Source organism: Hemicordylus capensis, chromosome 10, assembly GCF_027244095.1.
Source record: "Hemicordylus capensis ecotype Gifberg chromosome 10, rHemCap1.1.pri, whole genome shotgun sequence".
NCBI classification, from domain to species: Eukaryota; Metazoa; Chordata; class Lepidosauria; order Squamata; family Cordylidae; genus Hemicordylus; species Hemicordylus capensis.
In genome coordinates, this window is record NC_069666.1 from 23,267,331 (window position 1) to 23,284,368 (window position 17,038).

Genomic DNA, 17,038 nt, shown 5'->3' on the forward strand with positions numbered 1-17,038 from the left:
GGAGTTGTAGTTCAACAGCGTCTGAGGACTCAAGGTTGAGAACCCAGAGGTTGAGGCAAGAGAGCATCCGCCCATCTTTTCCAGACTCATCCATTTCTCGGTAGTCCCAATGACGATTCTCCATCCCATTATTTACCCTGCGGCATACTAGCAGGCAGTTCCCAAGGTGCCTCTCGGATCCAGAGCAGCATTCACTGGCTTGCCTGCATTCCTTCTTTGGAGAAATGAGAGCATAGGCTGCCTTCTTTTTTTAAATGAAATACCCAGCCGCTTGTTGTCTCTAGAGACGTTTCGGCACTCGATTGGTGAGTCTCCAGTGCGGAAGCTGGGATATAAAAAGCAAGACTCCGCTCTAATGTTCCTGCTGCTGGCTGGGAGCTTGGAAAGTGTGACGAGGGGTTTCTCTCTGCACTGAGAACGCCTGTCTCTTGCTATGACGAGGCAGAGGGAAGTTAATTTCCTGGGGGAGCTTGGGAGTTGGGAACAGGAGCTATTTTTAGCTCTGGAACAGAAGAGACGGGACTGGGCCTCACCCAGAGAAAGACCACACAGCCTCCCCAAAACACAGAACTCTGATCCTCCCTCCCTGCAATGGGCACGTGGACACTGCTCTGTATTGGAGGGGAAAGATACGCCGAATGTACAGAGCTGGGAAAGGAAATCATCTCTCTAAAGCAGGGCTGTTGTTGGACTACAACAACTCCCATCATCCCCAGTCATAATAAATCATGGCTGGGGGTGATGGGAGTCGTAGTTCAACAACAGCCGGAGAGCCAAGGTTGACGATCCCTGCTTTTAAAGAGTTTGAATAGCAGGACCGTGGTTAGTTCTTGCTGAGCAGAAATCGTTCCTGCTTTCAAATCTTCCTTGTTTTCATTTTATCCCGACTTCTGCCTTCATCTTGCCAGGGTTTGGCATCCTGGACTTCTTCCAGGTTTATCTGCACCCCACCCTAAGCCATTTATTGCTGTATATATTTCTGTATATCTCCTCCCTTCTGCGTTATTTCTCTCTCCACATGATGCCACCTAAACAATATAAAAGAATAATCAACCCACAAATCAAAAAGCTACAAAAGAACACAGCAGAACAAGGCAGATTAAAGCCCTCCTAAATGGGGTACTGTATTGTCACCCAACTCTGTAGAAAACAGCACGTCTCCTATTACCTAGGAAGCTGAGTGGATATCTTGAGGCAGGGAGTTCCACAGCCTGAGCACTATAGAGAACAGTCTCTCATGAATCCTCACCAGTCTCAGCTTGGATAGCAAAGGTAAAGTGTGCCGTCAAGTCGGTGTCAGGAGTCGGTGTGGACTCCTGGCAACCACAGAGCCCTGTGGTTGTCTTTGATGGTAGCAAGATGCAGAAGGTTCTCCCCAGAAGGTTCTCCCCAGAAGGTTCTCCCCACAATTTTACATTTTTCCAAGGTAGCCTCTCATAAAGCATGTTACTGCAGTCCAAACTTGGTTTAACTAAACCAAGGCTTCCCTACTTTGAGTACCCAGATGTTATACTACAAACCCCATTCGTATATGAGTCAGCTGAGTGGTCAGTAGAACGCTCATTGTGATTTTTGACATGCTTTTATTGTCCTAACCATCAGGCCTGCATGGGACACATTTGCAATGGCACTTTAAAAGCTTCGAAAAGTTTTGAAAACACAAAAGCTGCTGTAAAATTTTATCGATTAGGGATGTGCAGAACCAGTGTGATCACGATCTGGACTGCCACAAACCAGTTCGAGCGGTTTGATCGCAAGCCACTCGAATATTTGTCATATTTGTATTCGTAAACCGCTTCAAACCAGTTCAAGCTGGTTCATCAAATCAACTGGCCCAGCTGATCAGTTTGACCAAATCACATACCCACAGTTCGGTCTGGCTTTGGTTTGAATTTGAACTGAACTGCACAAAACGGCCCATGCACACCCCTGTTATTGATGTGGTCAAAGGAATGGAAATGACAATTGGCAGAAATGCCCTCCAAAGATTCCTCCATAGAGAGAGGATAACAATTTGTTCTCTGTGACCCTAACCCTTATCCTGCCCTTTCCTCTGTGAAAAAAATGACTGCAATTTTACCCTAATCATTTGGGGGTAGGAATAATGAAGGGGAGATAATACACAGAAAGCTGAAAGTGAAACCATGCGCTCACCTATTTTCCTTCTCTAGGAGGGGTAAAGCAAAAAGGGAAGGTTGTGCCATCGAGTCGGTGTCGACTCCTGGCGCCCACAGAGACATGTGGTTGTCTTTGGTAGAATACAGGAGGGGCTTTCCATTGCCTCCTCCCGCACAGTATGAGATGATGCCTTTCAGAACCTTCCTATATCGTTGCTGCCCAATATAGGAGTTTCCCATATTCGGGGAACCACACCAGTGGGGATCCGAACCAACAGCCTCCTGCTCTCTAGGCAGGTAGATGTGGCCAAAAACCGCTATGAGCATTCATCCCCTGAGATAGTCCTGCTGCCCCAAATGTTTGAGCCTGGCTCATGGGCCAGTCATTCTCCAGCCTTCAGTCACTGTGGCTGGGGGTGATGGGAGTTGTAGTCCAGCATCTGGAGACCCACGTTTGGGTAGCCCTACCTTAAAGAAAGGAATGTGTATGCCTCTTTTGAGTTATGTGGGCTCTCGGAGCTTAACATAGCAACAGCTGGCCGTGCTTGAGCATGGATGGTGACCTTTAAAGTCCTCTGTGGATAAAAGCAACAGACGTTTGTGACTAATCTCCTGGTGACACAAAGAGCTGGGTGGGTTTGCATGCAGCGCAGCACGCCAAGCTGAAGTGTCAGTCACCAGAAATGCACGACCTACAGAGACCCCAGTTATCAGATGCTTTTGACATAGGGAGACGTGTGCCCCAGCCTGTCCTCACTGCTTTTGCAAGGCAAAAGACAGCTGAGTGCCACCTTTTGGTCCCACGTGGTGCATCCTTCCCTGTGGGTCTGGGGAAGTGGAAGGCTTGGTGGAGTTATTCTGTTCTTGCAACCTCTCCCAATGGCTTACGTGATCTATTTATCCGGCCATTGCTTATGGTTTATCCCAGGAGATCATTGGGATTCTATACAAATTTTTTGTTAGCTGATACCAGGACCTGTATCCCAAGGACAATAGCCAGCTTTTTAAGTTTCTGCCATCAAAGTACGTGTCAAGGAGAGCTGGCCTTGTGGTAGCAAGCATGAATTGTCCCCTTTGCTAAGCAGGGTCTGCCCTGGTTGCATATGAATGGGAGACTACATGTGTGAGCACTGTAAGATATTCCCCTTAGGGCAGGCCTGCTCAGCTTAGGCCCCCCAGGTGTTTTTGGACTACAACTCCTATAATCCCCAGCCACAGTGGTCAATAGCCAGGAATTATGGGAGTTGTTGGCCAACATCTGCAGGAGGGCCGAAGTTGAGTAGGCTCAACTTAGGGGGTTGAACTGCTCTAGGAAGGACACCTGCCTGCTTGCATGCAGAAGGTTCCAAGTTCTCTCCCTGGCATCTCCAAGATGAGGCTGAGAGAGATTCCTGCCTGCAACCTTGGAGAAGCCGCTGCCAGTCTGTGCAGACAATACTGAGCTCGATGGACCAAGGGTCTAACTCTGTATATGGCAGATTCCTCTGTCCCAAGCTGCTACATTCAGAATTATTCTCAATGTTTCTGTTTTTGAGTGTCCTGAGAATTTCCGTGGTGGTTATTTTTGACTCCCCTTATTATTTAAATCAAATATCTTTGGTATGATTAAACAAATAAACTGAAGGCTTGCTTGCTTGACTGGCTGACTGAACTATGCATACCTGTTGATGTTTATTGGCCATTTTACATTAAGCAAATGAGGCACTCTTGGGCGAAGATCTCAGAGAGGTGCTCAACCTTTGACTGGGTGGAATGCACCATTTCAGAGTGCAGGTAAGGCTCACAAGATGGAATGTTTCTCCATATAAAAAAATCTTGGCATATACACCTCCCAGAGCCTCTGGATGGGGCAGTTTATACTGTAAATGTGATAGATAGATAGATAGATAGATAGATAGATAGATAGATAGATAGATAGATAGATAGATAGGTGGCTGGATGGATGGATGGATGGATGGAGGCTGGTCCATAGTTCTTGGTCCGAATCCCAGCATTTGGTAGTTGCTAGGTAAGAAATGGCAATGGACCAGTGGGAACTGGCCTCTGGAGAATTCCCAGTGAAGTCTGTGACTGACTCCTAGCCAAAGTTCAGAAGGAGGACACTTTGTCTGGCAAGGCCTGGCCTTTGATGGATTGCTTTGCCCCAAGAATGTTTGTAATATTAGGTCATAAACAGTAGCAGCAACTTACTCCTCTTGTTATCATCTTGGCTGGATGAAAGAGATGTCTGTTGTGAGGAAAGCGATACCAGACAAACACAATCCAGCCCATGCGACACACTTCTGACTCCACTTATTTCAATGAAAGAGAAATAATCTTGGTTCCATCCAGCTCTAATATTCTACGATTCTATGATTGCGTGGCCATCTCTCCCATTTAAATCGATGGAACCCAAAAGGCTTCAATGGACTTATTGCAGAGGCACCATCATAAAAAGCGCTTCCATGTGGGAAAAATCACATCGACCAAGAGTTCCCAACCTCAGGTACTGGACTACAACTGGTTGCTGGACTACAACTCCCATCACCCCCAGCCTTTAGCCATTGTGACTGGGGATTCTGGGAGTTGTAGTCCGCAAATCCGGGGACCCAAGGTTGAGAACCCATGACATAGATCCTATGAGAGGTGACCATTCACACATATATTCCACTGTAAGGATGCTCAAGAAACATGTGCTAAGAGGCACAGAAGAGGCACCTAATGATGCAGCATGGAAGTAACTTGTCCAGGGAGCAAGAGGTCGCTGGTTCGAATCCCCGCTGGTAAACACCTATATCGGGCAGCAGCAATATAGGAAGATGCTGAAAGGCATCATCTCCTACTGCGTGGGAGATAGCCATGGTCAACCCCTCCTTTATTCTGCTAAAGACAACCACAGGGCTCTGTGGTCGCCAGGAGTCAACACCGACTCAATGGCACAACTTTACCTTACCTTTAAGAGGCCATATTTTTAATGGATTCCCATCAGGAGTAATCAGTGTACAAGCACCACACATTCGGCTGGTTCACACAACTGTTTAAATCAGGATAGAAACTAGGCTACCCTCTTTTACATGAACAAGAGAACTCATGAAAATCCCTCCAGCCCAGGTATTTCCAAGCAGGATAACCCGGCTTTTCTACCCTGCTTTTAACTGAAGATGGAAGAGAGGGGAGCCACCCTACTTTGATTCTCTGGCTGTGCAAACTCACACAGCTCTTCTATCCAGTCATTGCAGGAAGCATGTGCTCCTCCCAGGTGGGAACCATAGAGATCTGAGGCTGCAGAGGCTACTTTCCATGGACATGCCACTCTGCAAAGCACACTCTTTGATTCTGAAGCTGGACCAGCTTCCACAGATCTGTGTCTGCCTCCTGCTCCTTCGTGGCCAAACAGCCACTGATGGGATGAAGCATTTCCAATCTGCTGGCATCACAAAGCATGCTGGGAAGGCAGAAGGGCCTTGGAAGGGCTTTCCCTCAAGGTGCAGGACTCACAGCTGCCAATTTCAGCAATGGGCCCAGTGGCTGCCTTGCTTGTCTGTTTCCTGGGCTTGTGGACCCAAATGTAGGTTCTGCTCATGTGCTGCTAACGCCCACCACCAAATGGCCATGTGAGCAAGCCTACCATTTCACATACACCAAATTCAGACATAACAGGAAACCAGAGGTCCCTTCACCTCCGGTTTCCTAACCCACACAACCCAATTCGGGGAAATGGAATTTGTAGGCGAAGCAACCTGCAATTTTCCTCCCCGAACTCCAGTCTGGACCTTTGGTTCTGAGTGGAATTTGGGTGCCATCTGCAGCACCAGCATTACATCTGAAAGCTGGCACTGCAGTTTCAGCCCCACAGAGTTAGAGTTGAGGGAGGAAGCTCCCTCACTCACTCTGGCCCGATTGGCTGTGTGGTCTGTCCTTCTGTCAAGAAGGAAACCTGCACAGCCAGCTCCTCACCTCTCTACAGTCTCGCTGACTATAGAGAGGCAGCTCTCCCATACGTCTGAACACAGACAGGAGAGCGGGGAGAGTGGGCGTGGAACCGCAGGTCCATTGGACCCGCGGTTCTGTGTTACGTCTGAATAGGTTCATAGTTGTTTTCTGCATAGAAGTGTGTTTTCCATGTGGCAATTGTAAATGCATAGTAGTTAGAGTGTTGGACTAGGACCGGAAGACCCAAATTCGAATCCACATTCTACCATGAAACTCACTGGGTGTGACGCTGGGCCAGTGATGTGTCCAAGGGAAGAGAGCTGGTCTTGTGGTAGCAAGCATGACTTGTCCCCTTAGCTAAGCAAGGTCCACCCTGGTTGCATATGAAAGGGAGACCAGAAGTGTGAACACAGTAAAATAGTCCCCTTAGGGGATGGGGCCACTCTGGGAAGAGCATCTAGGTTCTAAGTTCCTTCCCTGGCAGCATCTCCAAGATAGGGCTGAGAGAGATTCCTGCCCGCAACCTTGAAGAAGCCAGTCTGTGTAGACAAAACTGAGCTAGATGGACCAATGGCCTGACTCAGTATATGGCAGCTTCCTATGTTCCTATGTATCTTGCAGCCTAACCTACCTCACAGGGTTGTTTTGAGGATAAAAATAAGCATGTACACCGCTTTGTGCTCCTCAGAGGAAGAGTGGGATATAAATCTAAAAAATGAAATGTGTACCTGCCGGACCCCCTCTCCCGTCCAACTGCGACCCACCCTGTGAGGTCGTCTCAGGTCGGCCTTCTCAGAGTTCCTGGCCCAGGGGAGATACATGGGGGCCAGTATCGTGGGAGGGCCTACTCTGTTGCAGCCCCCTCCTTATGGAACACCCTACCTCCTGAGATTTGTAATGCCCCCTCCCTTCTATCCTTTAAGAAGCTTTTGAAAACTTATCTATTTTGCCAGGCTTTTCGTTTTTAATGTGGAGTGTGTGTGTGTGTGTGTGTGTGTGTGTGTGTGTGTGTGTGTGTCCCCTCTTGTTTTCATTGTTTTTTTAATTTATGTAAACCACCTCGGGTCTAAGGAAGTCAGGTGGTCAATAAATTTGATAAATCAGAGAGAGAGAGAGAGAGAGAGAGAGTCCTGAAACTCTATGCTGCTTGGGTCAGTTGATGTGACGTGGCAAAGCCAGCGATCAAGACCCCGCACCTCCAGATCAGCAGTGGAGTGTTGTTTGCAGAGCTTGGGATGAGCCCGAGCGCCCTCAAGATATGCTACCTGCTCCTAGTTGGGGGATTCAGAGGACCCTTTGAAAGATCAAAGGGCAGCTGCCCAGACAAGGCAAAGCATCACAATGTTACGGTTGGCGCCTCGGCGCCTCCAGGGAATGCAGAAGAGCAGCACCGAGCTAGAGAACAAACCGCATCGTGGGTCTGAAGGGCGTGTGAGAAATCAAAGAGGAAGGAGCCCGGCTTTGCCCAGGCTGGGCCGGCGGAGAGCATCCTCTCTGACCTTTTCAGCAAACAGAGTTATTCCAGAGATGTAATACTTACTGGGGAATTTGACAGCCTGTTTGTCATCTGGCCCGCTTGGAACAGTAAATTCTGTGCCATCTTTGAAGATGCCCGCCGACATCAGATGTCTTGATTTCATCGGGGTTTGCATTGATCGGGACCGTTAAGAGAGATACATGGGGGATGAGACGTATCATCTGAAGTATCCACGGCTTGCTCTCCTATCTGTCGATCTGTCTTCAAAAGCCAGCAGCCTGCATCACACACTAACGTGAGCAGGCTGCAGAAATCAGGGAAGGGGTGTGGCGGCAGCAGAAGCAGCACAGATTCTGCGCCTCTGGGGTCCTCAGGGTACCAGATTAACCCCTCCCCACCCCAGTGGTGACCCAGAATGCACCCCCACCCCAATGCTCTTTTCACTCTCACTTGAAGAATTGCCGGTCCTTCCTATGGGAGAAATCTCAAGGAAGGCAAAAGATCTCCCAGCCAGCTGCTGCTTTGCATGTGAACATGAAGGACACCTCTGACCTTGGTTTTAATTAGCGGATGATCAGCGAATAGGATCAAAGCAGGAGACGCCCCCTACCCTAACTCAGGAGTTGTGAGCACACCAGAAAATCTCAAGGAAGGCAAAAAACCCACCCCAAAAACCCCACCTCTGACCCAGCTGCTGCTTTGCAGATGAACATGAAGGGCACCTCTGACCTTGGTTTTAATTGGTGGGTGATCAGCAAACAAGATCAAAGCAGGAGAAGCCCCCTACCCTAATTCAGGAGTTGTGAGCACACACAGCTCCTGAATCATTCATTCATTCATTCATTCATTCATTCATTGTTGAATTTACATACCAGCTTTCATTAAAACAATCCCAAGGCAGAATTTAAAAACAAGCAGCAGAATTTAAAAACAAGATTGTTTTTAAGCAGAATTTAAAAAGAAGATTGTAAAAATGGCACAATTAAAATATTAAGCCAAAAATATAAAACAAATCCGATTAAAAAATTTAAAACACAGGCATAAAAACAATACAAAACACAAAGTAAAAAGAGCAGCAGCAGAAACAATCATTTGGGTAAAAAGGCAGGATTTAACATGCTTTCTAAAAACTGCTATGGAGACAGAGGAGTGAATAACCACCAGGAGAGCATTCCAGAGTCTGGGGGCAGCCACAGAGAAGGCCCTGTCCCGCATGCACGGCAGCCGAGCCTCCCTCATTGTCGGCAACCGGAGCAGAGCCTCCTCAGATGACCTCGTCAAGAGGGCAGCAACCCCCGGGAGCAAGCAGTCCCTCTGGTATCCCTCAGATATAATTAGGGTAGAAGGCTTGTCCTTCACTGATTATGATCAGGTGAACTTTCCTCCAGAATCTCTGACAGGGATTCCCAGAAGTTGTTGACTACAATTCCCAGAATCCCCAAGCAAAACCTATTGCTGCTGGGGATTCTGGGAGCTGTCTTCAAAACCTTCTGGGAATCCCTGCTAGAGGGAACACTGCGTAACTCCTGTCCACTCTGACCACAAGCTGCTCTCCAGGGTCTCTGGCAGGGAGAGATTTTTCCCAGCCTTGCTACTTGGTATAAATCTAACTGAAGATGCCAGAGATTGGTGCAGTTTATACATGCAAAGCCGGTGCTCTGTGGCTCTCCACTGCCAGAGGTTTGCAAAACTGACTTGGCAGTGGGGGGGAATAAAAATATATTTGAATCGCCAACCTCTCTAGAAGACAGATTCCCTCAGTCAGAGACAGCCAAAACAGGAGGCTGAAAATTAAGTAGCTCCCAACGTTTTCATCCATTTATTTTGCCATGTATATGGCTTGTCCCATTTTCAGACCTCCTTTCCTGGCTGCAACTGCAAAATCCCCACTCTCCCAGTTTAGGTCTGATTCAAGCCGTAGAAGGTCGAATCCCCACACGATGCATGGCTTGGCTTGCTCTCTGCTGGAGCATCACTTGTCGAGCCTTGGGACAGGGATGTAAAAATAAATATTGTCAGCATTTTCTCAGAATCCAGGTGTCTTGGATAGGGATGTGCACTAAATTTGCTCGAATTGATTCAAATTCTAATCGAATCTGAATCGATTCAGATTCAAAACCATTGAGTAGAGATTCACTCAAATCAACTCAAATTCATCCAGAGTTGAACTGAATTCAGTAAAATTCCACCAAATTCAATTCAGCTTTGGGTAAATTTGAATCAATGCAAGTGAATCTCCACTCTATTCAATGGTTTCAAATTCAAATCGATTCAAGAGAATTTCATGCACATTCCTAGTCTTGGAGCATCTTTAAAAATAACTAGTGTTTTTAAGCCCGTTGGATAACGGGCGCTAGTGGAGCTGTGCGCTCCGGACCCCCGCCACCATCCCCCCTCCCGCCACCCACCGCCACCCACCGCCACCCGCGGCTCCGGCCGGGCCCACTGCTGCCCGGGCCCACCGCCGCATCCAGTTTTCCCCGCCGCCTCATCTGGCGGCCATGTTGGGCAGCCAGAGGTGGCCGCCCCGAAGAAGCTGGGTAAGCGGCGGCGCGGCCAGGCCTCGGCCATGGCTCTGCCACGCCGTGTCCTCTGGCTGAGGCGGCGGCTTTGCCACCGCCTCGGCCAGTGTCCCCTGCTGCCACTTACCTGGCTTCTTCGGGGCGGCCGCTTCTGGCTGCCCAAGATGGCCGCTGGGTGCTGGCGGTCGTGTCCCCCTGGCTCTGTTCTGGGCATGCGCTTCGCTCATGCCCAGAACAGGCAGGCACGAACGCACGCTTGGTGTCCGTCCATGGACAGACACCAAGCGTTTTATTAGAGAGGATGTTTCTGCAGAGCCAGTTGAATGCATGTTCAGTTCAGCTTTCCTTCTGGCAGGGCAGGATCTTTGCCTCTGAAGCAAAGCATGCAAAGAGAGAGATAAATTATTTTCATTTATTTGATCTATTCAAAATATTTTTAGCCCACCTTAAAGATACATATTTTCAAGGCAACTCAGAAATTAAACAATAATACAAATCAGATACAGCAATGACCAGAGCAAAAGAAGTGACCGCCGTTCTCACAACAGCAGAGTTCTTTAAAAGCAATAGCATAATCAGCAATAAAACACTAAAACAGACAACAGAGATGAGAAGGTCACTTATTGTTATTTAAAAGCCTATGCAAGGAATCGTTTTTCAACCTACAGCCTAAAATCCATATGAGTAGGTGCCAAGCACACAGTTTGGGGAATGGGGGGGAATGGCTTAGACAAATTCGTGGAGGACAGGTTTATCGGTGGCTACTAGCCTGGTGGCTAGAAGCCACCTCCATACTCAGAGGCAGGATGCCTCTGAGTCTCAGTTGCAGGAGAGCAACAGCAGGAGACGTGCATGCCCTCACCAACTTGCCTGTGGGCTTCTCAGGGGCATCTGGTGGGCCACTGTGGGAAACAGGATGCTGGACAAGACAGGTCTTGAGCTTGATCCAGAAGGACTATTCTTCTGTTCTTAGTGCTTCGGGTATTGCAGTGAAAGCTTTAAAAGTGGCACATGGGCCAGGGAAAAGGGACAGCTGCCAGCAGCCTCCTCTTCTCACCTCATGCTCCTTGCCAACTTGGCAAAGAGTGTGAGGAGAAGCCGTTCTTGCTAACCTTGTTCGGGTCCGATTGGTCCCAAAGACCTGCTATGATGGTAAAGTTGAAGGACATCTCACCATCCTGCTGATGCCCCACTAATCTGCCACCTGAGGTGAACCAGCCCTCCTTGCCTCATGAAAGGAGGGCAACCCCTGTGAGAAGGTCTAGGTCTTCCTCACCACCTCCCTCTGTAGGGGGGAACATCCAAACAAGAGCCTATTCAGATGGTTTCCATGAGCAGAGAGGGCCCTATGGAAGCAGGCAGGCCTGGAAATACCCTGGTCCAGAGCCAGAAGTGTTTTCCCAGATTCCAACGGCCACTTGGAATTGAGCTCAGACATGCATAGGAAGTCAGTCGAGCTCTGCAGTCTGTAGCCGTGCCCTGAACGCCCACCTATGCACCGCCAGTGATATCCACAGAGGACTAGTGATCTGCCCTTGTTGAAAACCCAGCACTTTATCTGATTTGGCTCCTGAGCATTGGCTCAGGCTGAAGCTGCCAGGGGGGAGAGAGCTCCTTCCTGTGTAACAGAATGAACGGGATTCTTTCATTAGGTCACTTGTCCTCCACCAGCTTGGAGTTCAAGCAGGCTGCTGACAGTGTGAATGCACCTGCTCTTCTCTCTGTCAAGACTCCCTCCTCTTTCTGACCCACTTCCATTCAGCTATTTGGTGTGTCATCAAGACATGGAGCAAAAAGGCTGTTCAGTCACTGTGAACATTTTGTTCCATGTCTTGTTTGGATGTTCCCACCTACAGAGGGAGGTGGTGATGAAGACCTAGACCTTCTCACAGGGGTTGTCCTCCTTTCACGAGGCAAGGAGGGCTGGTTCACCTCAGGTGGCAGATTAGCGGGGCATCAGCAGGATGGCGAGACGTCCTTCAACTTTACCATCATAGCAGGTCCTCAGTGTGCTTTTTCTCCTCTCCTGGTGGTGGCTACCACTTACTCAGGAGAAAGCCGCAACAGAGCAGCCGTGCCAAGATGATAAACCGTTTCCAAGACTGACGTGAAACTGGACAGAGCAGATACAATGTTCAGTGTGCAAGCCAGGGCCATAATTATTGTTATTAGCAGAGATGGGTGTAAAAATATTAGAACATGCATGGAGGAGAAGTCTATTAGCCAGGGTAGCTAATTGCAGCCTCCAGCACAGAGACAACAGGCCTCTGCTTGCCAAATGCTGTCGGCAAAACAAAGGAGGCAATTGCTTCTATCTCATTATAAGAACAGAAGAACATCTTTGCTGGATGAGGCCCAAGGAAGCCCATCTAGTCCAGCATCCTGTTTCCCACAGTGGCCCACCAGATGCCTCTAGGAAGCCCGCAGGCAAGAGGTGAAGGCAGGCCCACCCTCCTGCTGTTGCTCCCCTGCAACTGAAAGCCATCAGGACTAGTAGCTATTGATGGACCTGTCCTCCATGAATTTGTCTAAGCCCCTTTTAAAGCCATCCAGGTTGGTTTCTACCCCTGCTAACTTGGCAAAGAGGCACCTTTTAATGTGGTGATTCTCTTTATTGAGCAGGGGGAGAGTAACTGGCCCTATCCACCCCCAGCACAGTACTTCCAGTGGCTGTTGCTGGTGTGTATCTTATGTTTCTTTTTAGATTGTGAGCCCTTTGGGGACAGGGAGCCATCTTTCTTACTTACTTACTTATTATTTCTCTTTGTAAACCGCTTTGGAGACTTTAGTTGAAAAGCGGTATATAAATATTTGTTTATTGCTTATTGTGTGTTGTTGTTTGTTTGTTTGTTTGTTTTGTTTATTTCTTATTGGTTATTTATTTGTTATTTCTCGATGTAAACCGCTTTGAAACTTTTGTTGAAAAGTGGTATATAAATATTTGTTGTTGTTGTTGATCACATCCTATGGCAGAGAATGCCATAGATTAATTATGCACTGTGGGGGGGGGGGAATACATCCTCTTGTCAGTCCTAACTTTCCTGGCTTTCAGTTTTCCTGGCAATCAATTTCATGGGATGACCCCTGGTTCTAGTGTTATGTGAGAGGGAGAAGAATTTCTCTCTATCCACTTTCTCCATACCATGCATGATTTTCTAGACCTCTATCATGTCTCCCCGCAGTTGCCTTTTTTCTAAATTAAAAAGCCCCAGGTGTTGTAGCCTTGCCATACGTAGCTAAGCAGGGTCTGTCCTGGCACTGTAAGATATTCCCCTCAGGGGATGGAGCCACTCTGGAAAGAGCATCTAGGTTCCAAGTTCCCTCCCTGGCAGCATCTCCAAGACAGGGCTGAGAAAGATTCCTGCATGCAACCATGGAGAAGCTGTTGCCAGTGTGTGAAGACAATACTGGCCTAGATGGACCAATGGTCTGACTCAGTATATGGCAGCTTCCTATGTTCCTATGTGCAGTACCATAGATTTGTATAAAGGCATTACAATATTAGCAGTTGTATATCCCATCCCCTTCCTAATGATGATCGTCGGCATGGAATTTACCTTTCTGGTGGGCTCCCTGAAGGCTGATGGCCGTTGAACTAGAGTTACAGTGGTGTCAGCCAACCCAGGGTGTTCTGGCATGCTTATGAAAGAAAGAGCAATACGAACTCCTTTCTTGGTGACTGATCTCTGTGGTGGCACATGGTCCATCCAGCCAGACTGTTGGGCTGACATAGTGTGGAAAGTATGCCATCTAGAGACATACACACAAGGGTTGCTAACTCCTTGGCTGGCTTGCAAATGAATACAGGAATGTTTGAGGGTCATGCAGAACATTTCCCAGGGAGGAAGCTGGAAGAATATCAAGAACTGCAGTGTTTAATTAGTCCATGAGAAAGGCCCACATATTTGGGGCATAGGTACTATCTCAGGGGATAAACGCTCATAGTGATTTTTGGCACCGTCTAGCCCCCTTGAAATGGAAAATAGATGAGAGTATTGTCACACTTACAGCTTTCTCTGTGTTATCACCCCTTCTTTATCCCTACCAATTGGGGTAAAATCGGGGTAAAATTGCAGTCATTTTTGCACTGAGCAAAGGGTTAGGGTTAGTGTCAGGGCTCGGGAACACAATGAACAAATTGTTGTACTTTCTCCATAAAGTAATCTTCGGAGAACATTCCTGCCCATTTTGATTCCCATTTCTCTGACACCATTGCTAAAATTATAGAGCAATTTTGTGTTTTTAAAACTTTTTAAAGCCTCTCAAACACCATTGCAAATTTGGTTGCTGCAGGCCCACCGGTCAGAACAATCAATGCTATCACCTATTTTTGACCTTGTCCGAAATCACAAAGAGCATCCGTCCCCGCAGATGGTACCAGCCACCCCAGCTGGGCCGTGTACTGCTTCTGGTCTAGAAGGCTTTCCCCCAATCCATAGTGTGCGAGAACCCCCAGTGATTACTCAGCTGTGAGTAAATGCACTCTGCACTTTCTCAGGGGTACTTGCATCTCTTCTTGCTTCATATGTCTGGAGGCTGAGTCCTGGCACTAAGAAAGCCCTGAGTTTTGTAATATGTAAATTTAATCCGTTAAAAAATGCATTTCATTGTTAAACTCCTCTTGGGGATAGCAGGTGTAAACATAGATTATTATATTGGGTTAACTCCGCCATCTAGTGTTTGTGTTCGGCATTGCAAGGTTTGGGATTATCTTGACATTTTCTTGGCCTTGGTTAACCCTTTTATTTGATGACCTTTTTAGTATTGAAGCATAATAATGCGCCTTATTATTAGGAGTATTTTAAATGTATTAAAAGGAGTCCTCCTCCTTCCTCAGGAGAGTAAATTATCAAATACCACAACTAACACTAGTAGGAAAATTAGCAGGAAAAAATTCAAGAGGAAGGAGGAAGAAGAGATGGATGGAGGACCTAAAAGAATGGCTAGAAATTGGCACAGATGATATCATCCACAATTCTAGGGACCATGATCTATGGCTTTTTGCTGGCCACCAACCCCCCAATCGGCAAGGCACATGAAGAGAGAGAGATAAGGAAAGTGAAACATCAAACATAATAATATTATAAACATGATATAGATGTTTTTAGAAACTACTTCAAAGTGGTTCTCCTAACAGATCAATAATCATGGTATTTGAGAAGTTTTGCTTCTTGAGAAACCCAATGATTAAGCTTACTGGGAGACTTACAGATAATAGAATAATTGCATCAGTAGTGGGGGAAAATGCAGCCATTGCTTCATTTTATTTGCTGTGTAAACCATTTCTATTTCTGTTTTTCTATGTACTGTAAAACACTTTGAGAACTTTTGTTGAACAGTGGTATATAAATAATTGCAATGAATACAAACAGGGCCTTTCAGTGTTTTTCTATCAAATTATACCATAACTGCTCTCATTTGGAAACACGGCACTGTTAAAAATCTCTATGACTGGCCATAAATATTTGTATACCACTTTTCAACAGCAGAGCTCAAAGCAGTTTATACAGAAAAATAGAAAGAGAAATAATAAGGGGGTCCCTTGTCCCTAAAGGGCTCATAGTGTAAAGAGAAACAGAAGGTGACACCAACAACCACCCTTGGAAGGATGTTGTGTTGGGGCTGGATGGGGCCAGTTGTTCTCCCCCTGCTAAATAGAAGAGAATCAGCAATTTGAGAAGTGCCTCTTTGCTCAGTTAGCATCTCTATCAAAAACGGGAGACATCATATTCCTTCCAAATAAGCAATGCATGTTTCTGGCTTCATCTTAGAACATAGGAATTTGCCATATACTGAGTCAGACCATTGGTCCATTTCGCTCAGTATTGTCTACACAGATTGGCAGCGGCTTCTCCAAGGTTGCAGCAGGAGTCTCTCTCAGCTCTATCTTGGAGAAGCCAGGGAGGGAACTTGGAACCTTCTGCATGCAAGCACACAGATTCTCTTCCTAGAGCGGCCCCATCCCCTGAGGGGAATATCATACAGTGCTCACATGTAGTCTCCCATTCAAATGCAAGCCAAGGTGGACCCTGCTTAGAAAAGGGGACAATTCATGCTCATTACCACAAGACCAGCTCTCCCCTTGGAGATGGTCCTGATGAGATTTAGTCCTCTGAACGGCCCCTTCTCTTTTTCAGCATCGTTCTTTGGGGATGGCTACGTGGAGGTACCCTTGGTGAGCACTATTAGCACGATCCAGCTTCACGTGCAGTTCTACACCAGCCAACGCAGCGGTCTTCTCTTCCTGGCTGCAGGACGGATGGACTATCTCCTGCTGGAGCTCCGGGCTGGTGTCCTACAGGTCAGCAAGATGTTCCACAGACTTTCCGGGTGGTTCTTTTAATGCACAACTGTGCCGCCGTTGTTTAGAGATGGGGACAAATTTGGAACAGAGCGGGTTGGCTGGATGCCGCAGTTCAGACAGCCTCACCCCGTTGGGAGCTAGTGGCCTGATTCACACAATTGTTCCAATCTAGGCTCAATGTGGGTTACCAACACTGTGGCACTGTGGTTGTATAAGGGTATTGGCTAGTACCTGTGACACCACCAGTGGTGAACAGCAACACACACATTCCTCCCTACCTTTTGTTGATTTTTTTTAAAAAAACCAACCCATTTTAAAGCATTTTTCTTCTGCTTCACATTTATTCTTCTGGACATTAGGGCTAAGTGCTCCTAGGTTATGAAATTAGAAGTACAGGTTAAGCATTTTAAAACGGAGAGGTGGAGATGCCCATAAGGCTCACATCTCATAATGGCTAACAAAATTAGCTGTGAGCCCAAAATGACCCCTTTTTAATTATTATTGGCCAAAATCCCAACTAGCAAAGGGCCAGAGTTCTGCAAGATGCACTGGTGCTGCAGGTATGGTCGACTAACTCAGCACCGGCACTCACAGGGGGGTGGGGCAAATTCCAATGACTTCCCCTTCCCCCAGAAGTGCTATGTGTCGCCCAAATATATGTCCCTGCCGAAAAATATGTCCTGGAGGGCCACACAGATATTGAGTC

The 17,038-nt window shown here is 47.3% G+C and overlaps 1 protein-coding gene across 1 annotated transcript in view; it reads left to right on the forward strand.

Annotated features, from left to right (window-relative positions):
* CSPG4 (chondroitin sulfate proteoglycan 4) overlaps nt 1–17,038 on the forward strand; it is a 117,224-nt gene that overhangs the window by 68,696 nt on the left and 31,490 nt on the right. Inside the window, exon 2 of the mRNA XM_053273019.1 lies at nt 16,166–16,329. Coding sequence (XP_053128994.1) covers nt 16,166–16,329 — 164 coding nt within the window. The remainder of the gene's footprint in view (nt 1–16,165; nt 16,330–17,038) is intronic.